This window comes from Neolamprologus multifasciatus, chromosome 1 (genome assembly GCF_963576455.1).
Source record: "Neolamprologus multifasciatus chromosome 1, fNeoMul1.2, whole genome shotgun sequence".
Taxonomy (NCBI): Eukaryota; Metazoa; Chordata; class Actinopteri; order Cichliformes; family Cichlidae; genus Neolamprologus; species Neolamprologus multifasciatus.
Window position 1 is genome coordinate 34,690,430 of NC_140439.1, and position 21,814 is coordinate 34,712,243.

The following is a 21,814-nucleotide window of genomic DNA, read 5'->3' on the forward strand; positions in this document are numbered from 1 at the left end:
GAAATGTGCTAAGGTTAATGAAAAGCACCTTTGTCAGACTTTCTCCTCACAGAGAAAGACTCACAGCTACTATCCAGCTTACTTGTTAGTGAATAGCTGTTGTGTTTACGGTACATGAAGTTTCATTTGCCATGCCTCTAGGTGCTGCGACAGCTGGCAGACCCATAGACATATTCTTTGTGTTGATTCATGACAGTTAGAAAATTCAAATTTGACTTTAAATGCATCCACGTTGCAGGAATGAAAAATAAAGATCCTTAATTACCTGAAAGAAACACATTACAATTTCTCTGCTTCTCTCTCCCTGTCTCTCCATCAGGTCGTATCTCAACCAAGGCTATCTGTTTGCAGGACCAGAAGGCTCAGGTCAACTCCAGCATGTGTAATCCCCACACCAGGCCTGCACTGGGCTCCCATCTCTGCAATACACAGCCTTGCCCTGCATAGTAAGCACTGCTGTGTGTGTGGGTCAAAGAATTTCTATGTGTACAGTTGGCTGTGGGATATGTGGCATGTGTCTTTATGCTGCCAAATTTTCAGGAACCTAGGGCGCTGTTTTTTTTTTTTATAGGTGTGTGCGCACACACACACACACAAATACTGTGGTTGAGCTGTCTAGAGGTTGCCTGTGGTCTATTTGCTGTGGCTAGCCAGCACTCCGCTCAGCCTGTGTTCTTCTTGTCACTCTATCCTCGTCTTTTCTCGGGCCACTTCTTTTTTTTTTTGAGAAAACACATGAAAGCCCACTGCATCTTGTGCTCTTTTGGATAAGTCTTTGTTGCCTTGAAGTGTTTTCTCCAGCTGTGTCTCCATGTGAGTGTCAAGTGTTGGTAACTGATCTCTTGTCTACACGTATGCCCTGATGATTTTCATTCTTTCATTTAGACCATTTAGTTTGAACACTTTTAACCTGTTAATGATCCTGAGACCTAAAAATGCAGAATATGAGAAAAAAATGCTACATTGTTTTGATCACTAGAAAGAAACTTTCCGAGCTCATGCTTCATCTGAGCTGAATCTACCGCCAGTGTTGGGAAGGTTACTTTTAAAATGTATTCCATTACAGAATACAGAATACATGCCCCAAAATGTATTCTGTAACGTATTCCGTTACGTTACTCAATGAGAGTAACGTATTCTGAATACTTTGGATTACTTAATATATTATCATGCTGTTTACAACTACATGAATGTACTATTGCTGTGATTTATTACTGTTACTGAAGGTCCGCGGCTCCGAACCGTAGTAAAGGGACCTCTGGCTAATATGGTGGGTTCTGTGTCGGGCTCGTAGCCGAAAACTAGCTTTACTTTGTTGTCTGGGTCAAGTTTGCTAGCGAGAGACAGAGCGAGGAGTTGAAACGGAACTTATTGTTTTGGAGGAAAACACGAACACGGTGTACAGTCGAGTCTTAATAGCTTACTTACAACTGGGCTCGTCAGGCTCTCTTCTTGGCTGCAGTGGTTATTATTATATTTACATGCTTCCAGCTCCCGTTTTTGCTCGATGACAGCTCGTACTTTTCCTTTTTCTCCCTCCCTCGCTCACAGACACATAACGTGTATGGCAGTCCATTCTCCCTGCAGCACGGACTACACTGCCTATGATGCTACATTCTTTAGAGCTATACCTGTAGCATTCTCCCTATTAGCTTAGCACAACAACAACAAAAAGGCCTCTCTCACCCAGGAAACACGCAGAGAGAGAGCGTCCCCCTGTAACCATGGCAACCGTAACGCTGCCGCCTGGAACAACAGAACGTAGCTGTCAAACAAAACCCAAACAGTCCTGACCCGCCACAATATGAAACAAGGAAGTACCGCCGTGTAATCCATTTATTTCAACAAAGTAACTGTATTCTAAATACCACCTTTTTAAACAGTAACTGTAATGGAATACAGTTACTCATATTTTGTATTTTAAATACATAACGGCGGTACATGTATTCCGTTACTCCCCAACACTGTCTACCGCTGAAGTCACAGAGGTCATGTCCATATTTCTGTCAGTGTTTGTAGTGAAATGACAAAAAGAGAGGGCTTCATTGTGGAAATGTAGTTTAAAAACAACCAATATCTTAGAATGCAAACTCTTTCGATTTTTAATATGGATTGTGACATTTTAGGCTAAATATCAAATTATGCAAATGCAAAAAAAAAAAAGAAACAAATTTAACGCAACGATTTAACTAAAAAGGAAACATTGGGGTTGAGATGAAAAAATAAAGAAAAGCAAGGCTAAAGAGCAGGAAGAAGACATCAAAGCTGGCTCTGAACGATTGCTGATTTCTGTGCATACCCTCTCATATATACTCAGCCCAAAGCTTCCTGCATTTCTCAGTAGCAAAATCTTGACTGTGTTTTATCTCCTTGGTCTAGACACTGAGCCTAATGGCATGCATTTTTAAAGGAGACAGTGCATTTTGGGACCAATGCAGCAAGCAAAGGAGGAAAACAGGAGATAGTTCAGTGGAGTAACAAGTTGAAACAGCGCTGAATAAATGGCCCCTCTTCTACAGTATGTAGGGCTTTGGCTCGGGGAAATGGAGCTAGCTTGATTTACAGCATTGCTCCAAAGAACAGGCAAGGAACTGTGTCTTGGGTTCAGAGAGAGTACTCACTCATGCACATGCAAACACACACACAGAGAAAAGCAACATGCCAACATAGAAAGGCAGCATGCATTCTTATAGCTCCTTTTCCAAATGCATAATGCTGGAATCATGTATTTCTGGTCCAAACCGTGCTTTAAAAGTAGAAATATAAGCTGCTTCTCTGATCTTAACGATGTTGTTATTTTGTTCACTATTAGCCATGCTACAACAAGTCCAGACTGAACTTTCTCCTGTGTCAGGAGTTGAATAAGCCAGACAGCTATCAGTTACACCTCCAGCATACAGCCTCTGTTTCTCACTAAGTTTCCCACCACCCGAGAGGACATTTCCTGCTCCTAATCTTGGGCATTTCTGCTATCTCGGTGAAAGCTATTAAACAGCCTCGTTGCGTGTCCCATCCGCCTCTTTTTGCTTAGCGCAGAAAACGGTATAAATAATTACCGTCCATGCAGGGAAATAAATAAGCTTGACACCCATGGATTCTATTCTCTACAGTAGCTGACAGTTTTCCTCAGATGGTTGTGAGTACGGGCCAATTTATGGATGCTACACAGGAAGCAAGTTGAGTTGAGTGAGCAGCATGAAAGCTTTAATGACTGCATTAAGACCTCCAGGATGTATGGGCACGCATTCAAGAGCCCAGCAGAGAAAAGAAAAATTGACAATGAAGTGGATGCATGTGTACTATGTGAGTGAACATCAGTGTGTGTGTGTGTGTGTGTGTCTGGAAGGAGGGGTAATGTGAAAGTGCCTGTTTATCTCTGTGACATGTATCTCGGGCGCTGACAGGCCTATCCATGTTTTATTGTGCAGAGATGGAAGGATTCCCATGGGGCCAGGCCAGTCTAGCCATGCAGAGCCAGTCAACCCCCACCCCAAGCCCAACGCTCACAGCCTCACATAAAATACACACACAGCCTCACCCGTTCGCTCTTATCTTCTCCCTTTCTTTTGCTTTAGACCTGTTCTCTCTCCACTTTGCGGGGATGCTGGACTGTGATGTTGCAGCAGGTTCCCATAACACGGGGACGGACGGAGAATTTTAATAAGTCAGTTCAAACATTTGGGCTAGCTCAAAGTTAGGAAGAGAATCCTCCTTTAAAGATATTTAACTCAGCATGAACATCAGTTTTGTAAGTGCCAACAAATCAGATCAAACGATCTATGTACCAGGCATATTTACCACTTTTTTAGGATCTATACTGCAAAGTTAAGAGTAAAATAACTTCATCATGAAAAGAGCACCTTTATCTTATTGCTCTTTTCAACTTGCAACAGCTTCTAGAGCTCACTGGATGTTTGTGAAGAGACAAAGGACACAGTAAATGCATTTGCTAAAGGACTGGACATGTGTGGGAAATCCAAACCAGACAAGCAGCTTGTTAAAGAAGGTTGGATTGTGGTATATAATTATGCGTAGGATCTTAAGAAAACCACACGCCTCCAATATTAGAATAGTTCCATTCACTGGTGGTACCTGGTCTGCAGCCATGCAAGTAGCAGAAAATATACAGTCGAGCTTTTCAGAACCTCCTTTGCAGCAATGTGCTGTTCCTACCTCAGGTAATGAAACATTTTAGAGATACAAATTACAGCTAGGTCAGTGGTGGTTTGCAGTGAAGCGGAGTGGCTCTTCAGCCACTTTCCCCCCAATGATATATTGTTATTTATAAGCCAGGAAAAACAGCAGGGGAAAAAGCAAAACAGTCCACAAGCCAAAGAATCCCAAACCATTCCTTTTGGGTCCCACTGGTTGACATCTATCCCATTTCCAAATTGTAGTTTAGTCCCGCAGCTTCATTTGCCTGTGGCATTTGAACAAAAATGAAAGCATTTTTCTTCCCCTGAAGCAGGTCGGTGGTATGGAGGAATGGTCTCTGTGGTAGCGTGTTCTCTCAGAACTGGACAGCGCCATCTGCCCATCCCTCCATCTCCCTCTTCTAAGCCTGTGGTTGTCAGACCACTCATTTGGTGAAATCTCCCCCTGCAGCCCTGATGCCAAGACAGAAACTATTTTAGACATAACAGGAGGCTTTTCATCAGTGGCGAAGCAGGATTTCAAAAGGACAAAGAGCGAAGAGATTAGAAGTAAGAAGATGAGGGCAGAGTGAACAGGTGAAAGAGAAATAAATGAGCCGAACAAACCAAAGGGGAAGAAAAAGTGTTGCATGTTGAGGAACTTGAAAAAGCTGTCATGAAGAGTCAGCTATAGAAATGGTTTTCATGTTTAGCTTCATATACAATGATAAATATGGAGATTGATCGAACTGCAGAGACATGAAGATATATTCTGTATATTCTGTCTTTCCTTTTATTACTGATAACCAGCTTTGAGCCAAGAATCTAACTTAAGGAATTCATTTTTTAATTTAACCAGGGTAGAAAGGGCTGTTTTACGAAGCGCAACAATAAGAACTTTTCAGAGGTGTTTGGTGTGATGACAGCTTTTATTTCAGTGTGTAATTGAGGTTTATTGGTCCTAAAATAAACACAACAAATCAGAATGTCCTGATTAGTAGCTCAGTCTTATGGTTGTTTTGAGTTTGGCTTGATGTATAATTTACAATTGTATTAAAGCACTTTAGTCTTTGCAAGCCTGGTTCTGCTGGAGGCCTCTTCCTGCTAAAAGGAAGTTTTTCTTTCCCACTCATGCACTTGGGAAAAGTACAGAGTGGGATTGTCAGTTTCTATGATGTTGTAAGGTCTTAAACTTGGAATATACACCTCTGTGAGACAACTGTGCTGAATGGCACTAAAGTAAGATACAATTAAATAAAACTCAATTTCTGTATTTGAGCAGTGACTGAGGCAAACCTTCCATGTTTTCTTAAATCTCCTCTGCTCTCTTGGCACAGTTGGACACCAGGAGACTGGGGTGCTTGCAGTCGGTCATGTGGTGGCGGTCAACAAACCAGGACGCTGCGCTGCATGAGGAAGGTAACCTACCAACGGGAGGAGGTGGTGGCGCACTCCTTCTGCCCTGTAATCTCTCCGGCCCAAGTCCAGCCCTGCCACACCCAGTCCTGCCCGCCAGAATGGAGCAGCGGATCTTGGTCACAGGTGGGTTTGTAGCAACATTTCCAAAACCACAAGAGCAGCGTAGCTTTTTAATTTTGACATAACAAGTCAGTCCACGTTGACCTAGGATGAATCGCTGTGAAGTTTTGCGCTGACATTTACGATCCCTGCAAGTCAAATCCTAATGACTTTGGGGGCCCTCTGCCTTTTCCTTTATTACCACATGAGGTTTATATTCATGGTTTAAGGAAAATATTTTGGCAACTACTAAATAGATTTCTGTGACACTAGTTACCGTTATTTATGTTCCCCATAGGGTAGTCTGCAATAACTCTGCTGACCCTTCACCTAACAGTCAATCTAGTGCCATTAACAAAGTCAATGTTAGCACTTAGCACTTCAAGAATTAAACTGGCATTACACGGATCACATTTAGAACACAGTAGCACTGCACAGCTTCAGAAAGCTCTTAGCAGAATATTGAACACTTTTTCTTCACATTCACATTTTCAGGGAATTATACCAAGACAATCTGATTTATGATTTACTCCTGTGCATTTCCCACCATGAAAAGGCTTTAGGTATTGTTTTTTACATTTTGGCTGAAAAAAAATGAGTTTATTTCACTCATAGGTGTCAATACCCAGTCTCTGCCTACTCTATTGTTAACTCATTATTTTTTACTACCAGGGTTAGAGGTTATGAGGGATATCTGTCATAGCTAATTTATTTTCCTTAAGTGCAAGTAAAGCGTCACCAGTGTGTGGTCAATGCACACTGGTGTGTCTCTGCATGACAGAACCGTGTCTGTGTCTAGGAAGGTACATATTCACTCATACACTGAGTTTCCTTTTCAAGCTGTCAGTTGTTTCACTCAAGCTCAAACAAATGCTCTGCTGCCCTCTGTTGGATTTTTTTGCCTTTATTTAGATCGGTGGGTCCCATTAAGATTATTTTCTTATTTATTGGAAGTTCTGGATTTGTGGAACACAGCACGAGATAAATTACACAATGTAATAGTCTTTACTAGTAAAGAAAGATCACTTGTCGGGAATATTAAAGTTTTAAAAAATTCAGATTAAAACAAATTCTTACCCTTTTCTATATTTCACCTCCTGTCAAAATTAAATCCTTTGTGTTGTTTGAGATATCTATTTAAGAACTAACTGTATCCATGTAGTAACATAGCACATCCTTAAGTAACGACACAGCTACATAATGCATAGCTGGCTGGAGGACTCATGCCTAATGTTGAACACCTCAAAAACTGTCTGTATGTATTTTTCAAAACGCCCCTTAAACTTGAAGCAGTCAAACATATTCCTGGATGGAGTAGAGCTTGAATTAGCTCCAGAATTTAAATATCTTGGGGTCATTCTAGACCCAACATTATCCTTCAAGAGTCACATAAATAAAGTGTCCCAGGTACTTAAATTTAATAATCGAAATTTTAATCATATACGTAATAATTTAAATATGAATGTTGCAAAAACTTATTTTTACTCAATGATCATCTCTCATATGGACTATTGTTTGACGTCCTGGTCACTTGCTTGTCCAACAACACTTAAAACTATTGAAAACATTTATAAAAGAAGTTTAAAACTACTTGACAAAAAACCGACTTCCCACCACCACTGTCACGTGTTAAAAAAACATAAATTACTGAACTTCAATAACTTAGTGAAACTTAAAAGAGTGTGTTTAATATATAAAGTCTTACACTCCCTTGCTCCACCACCACTAAAGCAGTTCATTGGGCATAAAGAAAGCTCAGACAGGACCACTTGAGCTACAACCCGAGGAGACTTGTTTATACCCCACAGACGGACGGCATTTGGGCAGAACGTCCTCTCTGTTAAGGGTGGTCATCTGTGGAACAGTCTTCCTCAACCCATTAGAGAATGCTCGACATTCAATTTGTTTAAAGCAAAGGTTAAAAACTGGTTATGGACAAATCAAGTGTGTGATCATGTATGAGTTGTATAGTTTTAATGTTTTATTTGGGAACAGAATGGTGTGTATGTGTAAGTTTGGTGATGGAGTTTTTATTATGAATGAATGATGATTTTTTTATAAATTATTGTCTATTTTTTTATGTTTAAGGACAACAGCTGGAAATTAGCCCTTGGCTATAATCTGGCATGATTACATTCATGTAATTTTTTTTTTTACATTTATGTTCATTAACATGCACTGTCCTAAATAAATAAAATAAAATTAATAAGGTGGAGTCAAATAACCGTTGAACTCTTTTATAAGCAATAAGTAGTTATTTGCTGCACAGAGCTGTGTTTTGTTTCTTTGCAAAGCATGTTCTTGATTACATTGTTTAATGATCTGGCTAGTTGATGGATTTGTCTGGTTCCTCTTTATCTACAGTGCATCACGTAATAGACTGAGCCTTTCAGTGCTCACATCCCTGTATACAATATTAATAGCCTGGCAGCGCATCTGATACTTTGTAAACTGTTCCAGGTTGTTTAGCTGATGTGACCTACGCAGTCCGGACATTCAGCCGCCATTCAGCCATCATTCTTCGGGACACTCAAATTGTGTGTTTGCACTATTTTGTAACAGCAGCCTGAGTTCAGTTTGCGGTCAGGCAGAGACGAGGCCAGCGTCCCTGAAAAGATCAATCGGAGCTTTTAGTGACAAGAGGACAACTGGGATGTGTGTAGTCGTGAGCGTAGATGCTCAGATGTGTGTGTCCGTTCTCTAATAAATTAATGCGGTGTGTTCAGATAAACTGCCCTGATGGCTGTGCTCCTCAGTCCCGGTGGGGCAGTTCGACTCTGCTGTCCATCTCTCTGCAGTTCACGCGGAGTTTACAGAACCAGTGTCTGCTGTTAGTGAGGACTTTGATGAGTCGGGGTCACATTCATCCCAGAGTTATTGGTTTATTGTGTTTAATGACAGGCCATAATGTGCTGCCATCAAACCAGTGACCTTCTGTTTGCTTATCCACCATGTGGTGAATTAGGAATGCATTAACGGTGTCCGTGCCAAGGATTTAACTGCTGTTAATAGGGCCTAATGTTTAAATGTGATGGAAGCTGAAGGTTAAACCAATCATAAGACTAGAAGTTACAGCGTATGTGCGTGCAAGTAATCTGTGTATGGCCATTAAACCGTTGCTTAGTGACTCATTAATATCCCAAGGATCATCTGTAGTTTCGACTTTTGCTCCACAATGACTTTTACTTCCTACGTGTTCAGTGCTCCAAGACCTGCGGCCGTGGCCTGAGGAAGCGGACCGTGTTTTGCCGCAGCACCGATCCAGGGGCCAAAGCTGTGGTGGTGCCCGACAGCATGTGCAGACAGCACCACAGACCCAAAGCCCAAGAGACCTGCGTCCTGCGGCGTTGCCCTAAGAACGAGAGGCTTCAGTGGATCCCCACTCCTTGGGGAGAGGTAAGAAAAAAGGACTTATGAAACTCGAGAAAAATGGAAGTGAACTGAATTTTGAGTTCAGATCCGCAATGAGGCATTTCTATTTGTGGGTCAGTTTGTTGCTTATTGGTGTGTCTGTCTCAGTACAGTGCGACAGATGAAAAAGTAGTGTCCCGAAACTATATAAAACATCAGGAATAAATATTCTTTTTTTGATGTTGGACCCTCAGTATAAAGAATACAAAGCCCTCTTTCTAGCTTGCCCATTTTTCAAAAACACTTAACAATCATACAGGGAGAAATCTATCATAGAACAGAGAAAGCAGTTTCACAGCCAGCAGCCTCAATAGACCAGAATGAAATGCAACATGTTTCATCTGGAACTATCATTACTCCTCTGCTACATTTCCCCGCACTGCGCTTGTTGAAAATAATACTGGCACAAACAAATTGAACTGGGAGTAGAGGAGGCAGGTTGGGGACAATAAGTAACTCTATATATTTTACAAAACTGAACATCTAACTTTTTGTGACCTGTGGAAGATGCATTTGTGCAAAGAAACTATCAACAACCAAAATCAGGGAATTTAAACTAACCGTAGTGTTTATAATTCATTTCATTTCACACATTATCAATACATACTACCAGTGCGCAAATTACAGTAGGTGACCTAATTAATATTTTACGACCTGCTGTGGTGAGCGCAGCTAAAGGAAGATGTTTGAATATTGAGAGATGAAGAAAACAATACAATAATTATCTACACCTGAAGCCCTTTTTTGCATTCTTTTTACAAATAGCAATGTTAACTTAATAATTGTTAGCACCTTTGTTAGCACTCGGCTGGATTACTGTAATGCACTTTATATTGGGGTCAGCGCGTCATATATTAGTCATCTACAGAGGGTGCAAAATGCCGCAGCTCGTCTTTTAACTGGCACTCGAAAGTTTGAGCACATTTCCCCTGTTTTAGCTTCACTTCACCGGCTGCCCATTTCTTTTAGGATTCATTTTAAAATTCTTTTATTTGCTTTTAAAGCTCTCCATGGCCTCGCCCCATCTTATCTCTCTGAGCTGCTACAGCCTTATACACCCACCTGCTCTCTCAGGTCAGCTGATCAGCTGCTCCTGAAGATACCCAGGACTGGGCGTGAACTTATAGGAGATCGTGCTTTTGCTGTAGCAGCTCCAAAACTGTGGAATGAGCTTCTTTTAGAGATCAGACAGGCCAGTTCTTTATCTGTTTTTAAGTCACTCTTGAAAACCCACCTCTTTACCCTGACCTTTGACACCATGTGAGATGTTGGTTTTTATTTTTATTTTAGTTGTTTTTAGGTGATTCGATGCTGTTTTATCTTGTTTTTGTTTTAATATAGGGCTGTTTTAATTTGATGTTTTATGTGTTTTATTTCTTTATTTTGCTGTTTTCTGTTATTCTATTGTTTTAACTTATTTTCTGTACAGCACTTTGTTCCTGTGCTGGGTATTTTAAAGTGCTTTATAAATAAGATTGGATTGGAATTGCAGTGAAAAAAAACCCCAAAAAACATCTGTGAAAAATCTTGGCTGTGTTCGTGAGATACTCGAGCCTCTTGCGCTTCACTCTGCTTCTCTGTAGCTGTGTGAGGGAGCTGCTTGGGTCCCGCTCACAGCCAAATAAGCTGAGAGTGAAAGAGAGAGAAAGTGAGTGAGCGCAAAAGGACAGAAGCAGTGTGACCACAAATGACAGCAAAACGAGTCTCATTTTTCAAAACCAAAAAACTTCAAGCTCCTCTTTTGTGCACATATTCTTCTCATCTATCTCCAACCTCTTTTTCATCCTCCCTGTCGCTCTTCAAGCCTTCAGTGTACTGAACCTTGTAGGCCCTGAACCTTTTCTAGCCATTAACAGGACGTCTGCCTGGCATGTTCAAATTGCCCACCGTAGCCTTAGGTAGTGCAGTTTTTGGAAATGTATAACACGTATAGTCAGAAATGTTATAGATTGTTTGTGTTTGACTAAACTTTGTGTGCCGTGACTTTTATTTGCCCCATTGAAAGTACTTAGTTGTTAGTAAATATTTGTTTTGCTATACACTTGGAGCCGTGAGTGTGAATGATAGGTGGTTAATGGGGTCCCATGCTTCTGAAATGGATAATGATTAGCAGCGGTTGCTACTTTGTGACAGATCAAATGTGTTGGCTCACTCGATACTGATACTGAGAAATTTCACCCAGCTGAATCTGTGGAAGTCAGTTCAGAAAGGATGTTTTTTCTGCATTTGTGTCAAAGATGGTCATATTTTTACCTGTTGTAGCAGAAAGCCGGGCTGATAAAACACACAGGTGACACAAACTGTCTGCTCATCATATATAATGACTGAAAAATACACAGTAAAGCACATCAGGGTTTTCTTTTTTTTTTTTTTTTTGCTCCTTAACTACAACAGTAAATGAGCTCGCGGTGTCTGTAACTACAGGAACCATCCCATCACTTACAACCACTCACAGAGTTCATTTTCTAAAGCTGTCCCTCCTGCTTGCACTCTGTTTCAGTGCTCCAGGTCTTGTGGCTCAGGCATCCAGAAACGAGAGCTTCACTGTGGGGAGAGAGACTCACAGGGAGGGTATGTGCCTTCAACTACACACTAAGACATCCCTCATACTTTAATAGATCTGCACAGATACTTGAGACCCCACTGTGCCATCTGTTTACTATCATCTGAGTCAGAATTTCAATGTTTTTCAAATGAGAAGCTCTGTAGGAAGAGTCATTTTGAGCAGATAGCCTGTCCTCTCGTTGCACAGGTATGTGGCGTTTACTATACGGAGGTGCAGGAATATAGCCAAGCCTTTGGTGGATCTTCAGCAAGGATGCAACCGAGGTCCATGCCCAGAGCTCCCTCGGGTGGTCCCTGGAAGAACGACCTCAAGCGTAGTGGTCTTAGGCTGGTACGCCTCTCCCTGGCAGCAGGTAGATTTTCTTAAATGCTATCTACATCAAAAGATTTTTAAGGATACATGTGTGTTCAAGCTGAAAAGCTCACAGTTTGAAGATTCTCTACCTTGACACAGTATGATTACAGCTTTGATGTGTTAAAGTTACACTGCTAAAAAGATAAAAAGGGACACTTCATATCCATTTTTTAAACTTCGTGTCAGGAAATGTTATTTTATCTACTGTTAAAGTTTATTCAGAATGACCCATGTTGCACTACTGCCTCTACGGGTCAGCTCACATCAGCAACACGTCCTGAGCCCTCAACTGTCACGCAGAGTTGGTCTTAGGTCAGTTTTCGCTTAAATTGGACTAAACACGGACTTGTCATGCACCGCGGCGCGCGTGCACAAAAGGATCCAAACGCAGACTCAAGCGCTAGCAGAAAATGACACTTTATCATAACAACAAAAGGCGACCCGGGAAAACCAAAGGAGCAAAACGAGGAACTAAAAAACCCAGGGACACAATGACGCGAGGAAGCCGGAACCGGGGCCGTGGGAGGCTGCAACAGAAAGGGGAGAAGATTACTAGGGAGCCGGGAAGCGGAGGAAACACATCAAAACTGAGTTAGACCAGTTGGCTTACGATTAGCGGGACCGTGGGAGCTCGGGAGGGAAATCCGTGGAGGTAGTGGATGGGCCAGATGATGTACCGGGTGATCCAATTGAGCAGGAGGACAGGCAGGTGGCAGACGCTGAACGCCGGATCGAAACCTAGACACAAGTAGGCAGATTTAACGCAGCTCCAAAAAGATATGAATGCAACGCTTTTGCGGGAGTCTAGTTACCACAGAGAGATGATTAACGGACTGGCGTGGAGCATCCGTCAGCGCCAGGTTAAGTAGCTCTTCAGGTAATCACCCCGATGGAGAGCAGGTGTGCCGGTGATGGCCCAGCCTGGGGGTGTGGCTACCCGCGCATCACACATTCCACACACAGGACCACGGACCATGACAGGACTGCCATTGTAGGACTCTGATTGGTTATGTCACGAGGCATGTGATACTGATGTAAAAACTATAAGAACTGCTCAATACCTGGTTTAGTTCTTTTTGAACTATTCTGTCACAGTACTTGTCACAGTAAAGATTTATAAGTTGCACACATTGTAAGTGACAGATGATTGACTAGAGCAGCCTTTCATTGTTAACAGTACCCAGCGTGTACACTCACACTGATATCAAATGGAAGGCTGCCTTGGCAGTAGGTATACTGAAATGGCTTAGTGGGCTTCAGATTGAACTTGTGTCCACTCTAATATGAATGGGTTGGACACACCACTCTAGACTCGGGTGATGTGTACACCAGCTCACTGTCTCTGAATTGACATCTTTTTGCTTTTGTTTAAGAGACTCTCTTCAGTCTGAGTCTTTTGCATAAATCATTAATTGTTACTAATTGTCATAATACCCCATTCAAAAGTCCCCCCCCCCCTACCAGAAACCTAAGTGGCAGACTATGCAGTGTAGGTGATGTAAGTTTACAGATGTAACAGAGGTTTGAAGTGGAACTGTGGATATGTGGGATAGGCCAAAAGATGTAGAGTCTTTTTTGGGGTACGGTTGTGTCGACTATGTGTTACATCATCTATTATGCAAAACGTCTTAAGGGCAACCTCTTATAGTGCAGGTCTTATTCTGCTTGATCTCAAGCTTGTGATCCTTGTATGATTCCACCAGAGAAGATATCTCTTGACACCTGCTGCAGGGCAGGTACACGGTGTTAGGGTTGTTTGTTTTCTTCATCTGTTCTTTGTCTCTGCGTAGAGTTTTCCTCCATTCTTTCCCCTCCCTCCCCTTATCCCTTTATTACAGCTGCTTTTCCTGTCTCAAACTTTTCCCCCTCTTATTTGTATGACTGTGCTTCCTCTTGTGTCTCTTCTTCTCATTTGTTTCTTTTCTTTTTTGGCTCACTGCCTCTTCTCTCCTGCCTTTGTCTCAGTGCTCTGTGTCCTGTGGCGGAGGAGTCCAGACTCGATCCATCCAATGTCTTCGACAAGGTCGCCCCGCAGCTGGCTGCCTGCCACACCAGAGGCCTGTCACTTCTAGGGCATGCAACACACAGTTCTGCCCGGCTGCTCCCCTGGCTCCCGCACATCGCTCTAGCAGCCGGGTCACAGCTGCTGGACCAGCACTGAAAGGTATATTTCTCCGAGGGAGCAAAGAACAAATTTATTCAGCATCATTAAATGATGACCATATAATTACAGACATGGAGATTTACTATTGAGATTTCATTCAAAGACTAGCAGCCCAAGAGTTTGCAAGAGTTAGCGTCATACTGTATCAACGTAATATGGCAAACCAATTAGTTAGCATTAGGGCTGCCACAAACGGTTATTTTGATAGTCGACTAGTCACCGATTATTTTTGCGATTAGTCGACTAATCAGATCATCATCCATTGGACATAAAACGTACAGCTTATTGCACCAGCAGCATCTGCTCTTATATAACTATCATTAGCTTACAGCTTTAAGCGTTTAAGGTATGTGCTAACTAAAAATAAAGACAAGATGATAGTTTATTAAATTTTAATGACATTTGCAGATTGTTTCAATGGAGTTTAATCTGCTTGACGTTTATTCAGCTGTGTAAAAACTAACTTTAATCTGAGCCAAACCGATTTAATCAGGAACCAATAAAATACTAAATAAAAAAGGCAAACAATAACATTTTTAAGTTATCTAAGTGACTTATATATCATGTTTAACCTGAGTAGCGAAAGACAGCGGTGGGTTTGAAAACGATTTGCCGGGAGTCCGGTGTTCTCACCGGCTCTAGTTAGCCTAGCCCCCAGCTAGCTATCGAGCTAGTGGGTAACAGACGTCTCCGAAAAACGTCGGAGCGCTTTTGAAAATATGTGGTGTCTTGATAAACTGAGCAGATATTTGAGGTTTACACAGCTACATTCTCACCTGAAAATATGTTAATCGTTTATTTTGTGACCCAGAAAGAATAATAAGAGTAATATTAAAACTAACTAGCTGCCGCCATTGTTGACAACAGAGCTGGGCCGCGCTATGAATTCTGGGACACAGCTTCTTCTTCTTTGGGGTTTAACGGCAGCTGGCATCCTTGTACATGCAGTGCTGCCATCTTCTGTTTCAGTCCGTTATTACACTCTTAAATCCTACTACTTATTCCTGCGTCTTTTGGGATCTTACAAAGCGTCAAACGAAGCGTCGACTATTAAATTAGTTGTCGACGATTTTAATAGTCGACGTAATCGTGACTAGTCGACTAATCGTGGCAGCCCTAGTTAGCATGCCAACAGACTGGTTTGTAGCACACTTCAGTTTGTTAGTATTTTGCATGTTAAGGAGCTGAACCATTTCTCACCGTTTGGGTGGCGATGACTCAGACACAGTGTTGCCAACTCCTCGGTAAGGAAAATCGCTATTGGTTGTCCTAAAAGTCGCTAGAAGTCGCTAAATGGTGTCATCACCTAATTTGCATAATTGGTCATGCTAATGTAATTGTAACCTACGCTGCTGGAGAGAGAAATAACATCGTGGACGAGACATAAAGTGAGCAAAAAACATCCTAAATGCATTTAGAATTTATTTAGAACTACAAATTAAATTTATTTTAGCAATTATTGTTTTTTTAATGTCACAATTCCAACCCTGCTCCTTTACCCGGGCTTGGACCGGCAAAAGTGACCCGAAATAGGCACTCTGGTGGAGTTACTTTGTGTGTGTGTGTTTATAAGTAGTTTTAAACCGCATAAGAGTAAAAGAGTAAAAGAAGAACTGACTGCGTTACAGCACCCGCTGCTTGTTGAGAGTAAAAGCGATATGCGCTTTCACGTCTTTCTTTAGCGACTTTTTTTTAGAAAAAAAGTCACTAGGGGGTCTGAAAACTCGCTAAATATAGCGACAAAGTCGCTAAGTTGGCAACACTGCTAATAATTGGAAGGTTGGTGGCGCAGTCCTCATTTCCTCCAGTATAGGCGCTTTTGAGCAAAATAGTGAACTCCAAATTGCCCCCAATGCATCCATCAGAGTATGATTGTGTGCATGATAGTTAAAAAGTGCTTAAAGGCATAGAATTAAATGCCGTACGAACGAGTGTTTGTAAATGGCTTGCAATAACAAACGCTGTATAAGTATCAGTCCATTTATATTAGCAGGCCATCACACTAAAGTGTGTAACAGTTATTAACGTCATTAAACACTGGCCTATACGCAGCTTAAAACCAGCATGTTAGTATTGCCATTGGGAGCATATTAACATGCTGACATTAGCACTGTGTGTGTTGGTGTTCAAGTGATTAGTCACTGAATGAGCTGAAAAACAAAAAAGTTTAGCAATAATTTAGTCAAATGTTTTCTGGTTTGCTACTTTCTTTGCTTTGTTTATTCTCATGTCTTCAAGTTAATGTTTATACTTATAATATGTATAATAGCATTGCTTCTTTTTGTTTTCTCTTCAGAAGAACACTGTGTGGATCACTTCAGCTGGTGCCACTTGGTCCCTCAGCACGGCGTCTGTAACCACAAGTTCTATGGAGAGCAGTGCTGCAAGTCCTGCTCCAGCAAGAAGCCATAGAGCTCTGACACCTCTGAGTCCACAACGGCCAGCCTCGAACAAAAGTGCTGCTACGGAGGCCATTCAGGGGCAAATACTCACTACACACAGGACTGTGCACAGCAATGTGTGTTTTCTTCCTGGAGTACTTGACTAATGCATTTTGTATAGAAGTGAAAGAGTACGTACACAGACTTTGTTCAAGAAGGCAACATGGCTGCTGATGCTCTTCTGCCAAAGTGGTGTCATCGGGTCAATGCTCACGTTGAAACTGGAAAGACAGTGAAATCCAAACTGAAGACTTGTTGTAAAATATATGTATCTTGATCTTTTGTGGAGTATTTTCCTCTTGAAACCCCTGAAACTAGAAAGCCATCAGGACAACAGGAAAGAACGATAGTGTGATTAGTTATATGTTGTGCATTTAAAGGCATCTGGTTTCGTATGTCTTTGTTTAAGTTATTATGGGTCCTAATATATGATTTTACATTTTGTGAGATTTACAGTGGATTTGGGACATGTTATTTTTGTGTTTTGTGCCAGTCACCCTCGGATCCACATGATTCAGTTTTATATGGGGTGTTAGTAATCAGGTGAACTGCACTTCTCCTTCACATGATGTCCACTTGTCATGTTTACTACTCGTGAATCGCACCACGTCACATTCCTGTCAGTGCTATTTAAACATCCGTATCTGTGTACCTAAAACATGTTATTCAACTGCGTTGTAAGTGGTTGTATTTTTTTTTTTTTATCTCTGCTTTATCTTTATGGTAAATAACTTCACCATCTATCTGTCTTTCTTTTCTTCACTGCGTTCTCTCTATCGATTACAGCCACAATGAGGTGAATAATGAGTAAGGCTGTCTGCAAGCCTGGGGGAGAGTAGAGGAGGGTGAAGAGGGAGAGAAGAGGATGATTGCTCGGTAAGCGTGGGTGCAGTCTAGATAGCAAGGGGTTTTGGTTATTGAGAGAGAGTAGTGTAGGTGTGTTCTCCACAGAAGTCTGGTCGAAATATAGAGATGTGGCAGGTTGAGCTTGAGATAAGAGATGATGCACTCGTGTTCATTTCTGTTTTGATTGGGGCACAAAACAACATAAAAACAACATATATGCAGTAGTTTGGTTGAAGGGAATTTTAATGGCAGCACGGTGGCACGGTGGTTAGCACTGTTGCCGCACAGCAAGAAGGTCCTGAGTTCAATTCCACCATCAGGCCGGGGTCTTTCTGTGTGGAGTTTGTATGTTCTCCCCGTGTTTGCGTGGGTTCTCTCCGGGTACTCCGGCTTCCTCCCACCGTCCAAAAACATGCAGCTTGTGGGGATAGGTTAATTGGAAAATCCAAATTGTCACTAGGTGTGAATGTGCGAGTGAATGTGAGTGCGAATGGTTGTCTGTCCCTGTGTGTTGGCCCTGCGACAGACTGGCGACCTGTCCAGGGTGTACCCCACCTCTCGCCCTATGACAGCTGGGATAGGCTCCAGCGCCCCCCGTGACCCTGAAAAAGGATAAGCGGAAGCGAATGGATGCATGGAATTTTAATGGCTCAAATTCTAAAAGCAGACAGTAATGTAAAATAGACTGACTGATTTATTGGCAAGCCAATATTAGCTATTGGCTGATCTCTCAGTATCAACATTTATAACAACAGATAAATACAGTTTTTTAAAAGAGATCAAGGAAGAAAAGCAAAAACACCCTTGAACCAATATGAAATCAGGCGCAAACAAACCAATATCTGTTTCTTCAACTAAAAGAATCTACAAACATGATTGATCAATATATAAATAGTCTACAAACTCACCTATTATGCTATTTGATTTACCCCCTTAGGAAAACGACTAATAATTTGAGACTTACAGTATAAAAGTATAAAAACGAAATTGTAGTCTGGCTAAAATTTTCTTCGTACATAAAGCTGTTGCCCGTAGTGACAAACCAATGAAAAATGTGATGCATTTTAACTCCTTGTTTTTTTTTTATATTTCCCCCACATCTTTACAATTCACTTTCTCTTCTCTGATCAGTTAAAAAAAACCCTGTTATGCTCACTTTGCATAAGACCACATAAAAGAATTAGCAAGGTCAGCAACTAACTGGTAAACACAGGAGACCAGTAGAGCAGTAAAAAGCAGCGTATAATATTGTCATTTTAAAACCTGTCTTAATTTATATTTAGGTAACTTGAAGTTAATGGAACAAATATGCATGCAAAGTGAAAGTAAATCAATGTGTCTTTACCTTTGGCAAAAAAAGGCTCTTAAAGTGCCTGACTATTAGCTAGTTGCTAATGGTGGCTGTCAGAGTACAGAGTAGGCCATGTTCAGCTTATCAGAACCACGACTGCGAACAAAAACATTAAAGCAACCCTTTGATGTCATCACAAAATAAAACTGTTTCCACACTAAATATGCTAATTTAATCATTTTTAGTTGTGAGAAAATTGACGAAGCAACTTTAACGTTTGGCATTAGCGTTGTCTTGCATTCTATCCCATGAGCACTGTGATTATTGCCCAGTTGGACACTTAATGCCCATTATTTGTCTGGCCACTCAGTGGGAATCTGCTTTCACTATTATTGGCCTCTTGGCAGCTTCAGACATTTGATAACTTTTTGCCCCTCTCAAAACTTTCATAACTAGAAGCATGCTGAGATTTATGCTACTAAACAATGTTTTTCTTACAGTGATTATGCCACCCTTTCTCGCTCTGCGGGGTCTGCGATTGCTCTTTAATCAAACCGTCTGCATGAATCATGAAGCCTGGAGTCCTCACATCGTCTTGGCTGCATGCTGTTTACTGGCATGCTGTGAGCCAGACACCCCAAGCTGGGGCACATGCACATACACACAAATATGATGGCTAACATACACAAATTTAACTTGTTCACTGAGCGTCAGGCTGACTGTGAAGTGTGTGGGTGAGAGCATGCTTTTGGAATTTGGGCATGCATACCCTTGTTACATGGTTTCCCAGCTGCATGCCTGCATTTGCTGCTTGGATTCATGCATTTACAAGTGTGTGCCTGTGTCTTAAAGGGTGAGTGTTTGTACAATACATATGTATGTCCCTACAAGCCAGCCTGTGATGTCTACATCGCAGTGGGGCAGCAATTTTACCGCTGAGCTGATGTGAGAATTTCTATATCTCCATCCTGCTTTCAGTTCCAGATGGGACTCAATTTCCTCTGCCCATATTGGTTCATAATGACATATTTTGATTATCTTAGCATGGGGAGCCACATCAACCCTTGGCATTACTGCCGTGGAGAAATAAAGAGATTGAGACTCAAATAAAAATGCAGAAATGGAGGAGTAGCTCTTTATTTGGCATCCTCACTTGAATTTGGATTTGTGTTGGGTAATGTGCTTGCAACATCAAAACTTAAAAACTTCCCCAAAATATAAACAGATAATTCATCACTTTAATCAGACAAGTTTTTCTGATGCACTCAGAGCTTAAACAAGTTTAGTGGATGCTGGATAAAAAGTGTTTGCAGAGAATTATATGACAATATTCCTAAAAATGTTCTAATATCTACAGATACCAGAACTCAGTATTAATAAGTTTGATTAATTCCATCCTATAGGGGGTTATTGACAATGCTCACCTGCTACATCCTGTCAATCAATGCAATGCAACCAGATGTTGGCATTTTAGCAAAGGAGGACAAATGTGTAAATTTTACACCATAAAAATAAGTTTTTATTTATAGTAAACTCTGATGACAGATTGACTAACATGTCAGTGCCAGAAAATTTGGCAGTAGCAGTAACATCTGTTAATGAATTTAATGATCTCAGAAATATTAAATCTGGTTAACTTAAACCTGATATGCTTCCATTAATGTGGCATTTTATTTGTACTGTATAATCTGCAGATTCTGACAGAAATCTGCAACTATCCTTTGAAGCACCGCTCCTCTAAAACAGCAATAAGGATTACAACATTATGTAAATACCAAAATAACTTAAAGTAAAAATTGGGAAACGTGAAGTCCGAAGTCTTTATATTAACGGCCATCTGTCAAACAATATTGTTTGCTCTGAGTCTAAACAGAGCGCGGAATTGAGCATTAAGACCTGCAGTGTGAACGTAGCCTAAGGGTCATGGCAACTTTGTATACTCCAGGTCTATCAGGGTTAAGAAGCACAAAACGGCAACAGCCAACCTGATGGGGATATCTATTACAGCCATCGGAATGACTAGAAGAATAGAATAGAATAGAATAATCCTTTAATTGTCCCACAAGGGGAAATTTGGTTGTAACAGCAGCCAAAAAGACACATATACAAACAGCGAGTACACAGGACACAGAACTACAGACTAATGTACAGACGACATTAAAGGGAAAACAGACAAACCTTAAAAATCCATTATTAGGCAAAAATTTTAATACCACATGATTTTGACATTAAGCTGTACTTTGAGTTTAACGTTTAGCATTTTAGTATTGTTGCCTAATGCTCATAAGGATGCTGATGCTAGCATTTTGGGAGCACATCTGTGCCTTGCTAGAGCCTCAGTGAGCCACTAGCATGGCTGTGGCCTTGTTTAAAATTCACCACATCTGTTTTCATGTCTCCTGAAACAACCCGCCGCTATGAGAAACCTTGTCCAAAGAAAAAGAAGTGTACCTTTTTTGGAACCTGGTGCACAATGAGCACACCGCGCGAAAGTAAATGCCTGCCTTGGTCTGTCAACTCCAAAATAGGCCTGTCTCTCTTAATACTTGAGCTAGCCAGGCTGAGTGATGCAGGTATTTCTTTCCTGTTTCCTGTTTTCCAGTTGGCAAAGCACCAGTTGTTGTCGGTCCAGTTGTAAGTCAGGGTCGGCTGTTATTTTCAGCTTAGACATTTCTCCGCTAGCTAAGTGTCAGGCAGGCCGGCTAAGACCGTCGTTTGTGTGCACTTGGCAGGCAGTGAACCCTGATAGGACCTCTCACAACTGACAGTCAGTCTAATCACATCTTAACAAAGTTCCATCTAAGCCTGTGTATGAGTGTCTCTGTGTGTGTATGTGTGTGTGTGGACTGAGAGAAAGTGAGAGTGATCTCTCTTTCTTGCAGGGCTTACTCTGAGGGCAGGCTTCACAGCAAGTGAAAGCTGTCATATTTCAACTCCACCTCTCCCATCAGTACCTCTGTATCAGACAGAGTTCACGAAGCACGTGCCCACACATACAAAAAGATAGCAGACACACACTCTTACCCCTTCCTTCATCCCACCATCCCCTCTCTCTCTCCCTCACACACACACACACGATGTGGCTGCCTG

General features: G+C 41.5%; 1 protein-coding gene across 3 annotated transcripts in view; it reads left to right on the forward strand.

Moving 5' to 3' along the window:
* adamts18 (ADAM metallopeptidase with thrombospondin type 1 motif, 18) overlaps positions 1-18,021 on the forward strand; it is a 64,766-nt gene extending 46,745 nt beyond the window's left edge. For 2 of the 3 annotated variants that reach the window (XM_085156004.1, XM_085156021.1), the window contains 7 exons: positions 320-446; positions 5,471-5,675; positions 8,853-9,047; positions 11,563-11,633; positions 11,815-11,980; positions 13,948-14,146; positions 16,443-18,021. In XM_085156004.1, coding sequence (XP_085012130.1) covers positions 320-446; positions 5,471-5,675; positions 8,853-9,047; positions 11,563-11,633; positions 11,815-11,980; positions 13,948-14,146; positions 16,443-16,558 — 1,079 coding nt within the window. In that variant the 3' untranslated portion in view covers positions 16,559-18,021. The remainder of the gene's footprint in view (positions 1-319; positions 447-5,470; positions 5,676-8,852; positions 9,048-11,562; positions 11,634-11,814; positions 11,981-13,947; positions 14,147-16,442) is intronic. The other variant, XM_085156012.1, reaches the window with a different exon arrangement.
* Positions 18,022-21,814: the final 3,793 nt, after the last annotated feature.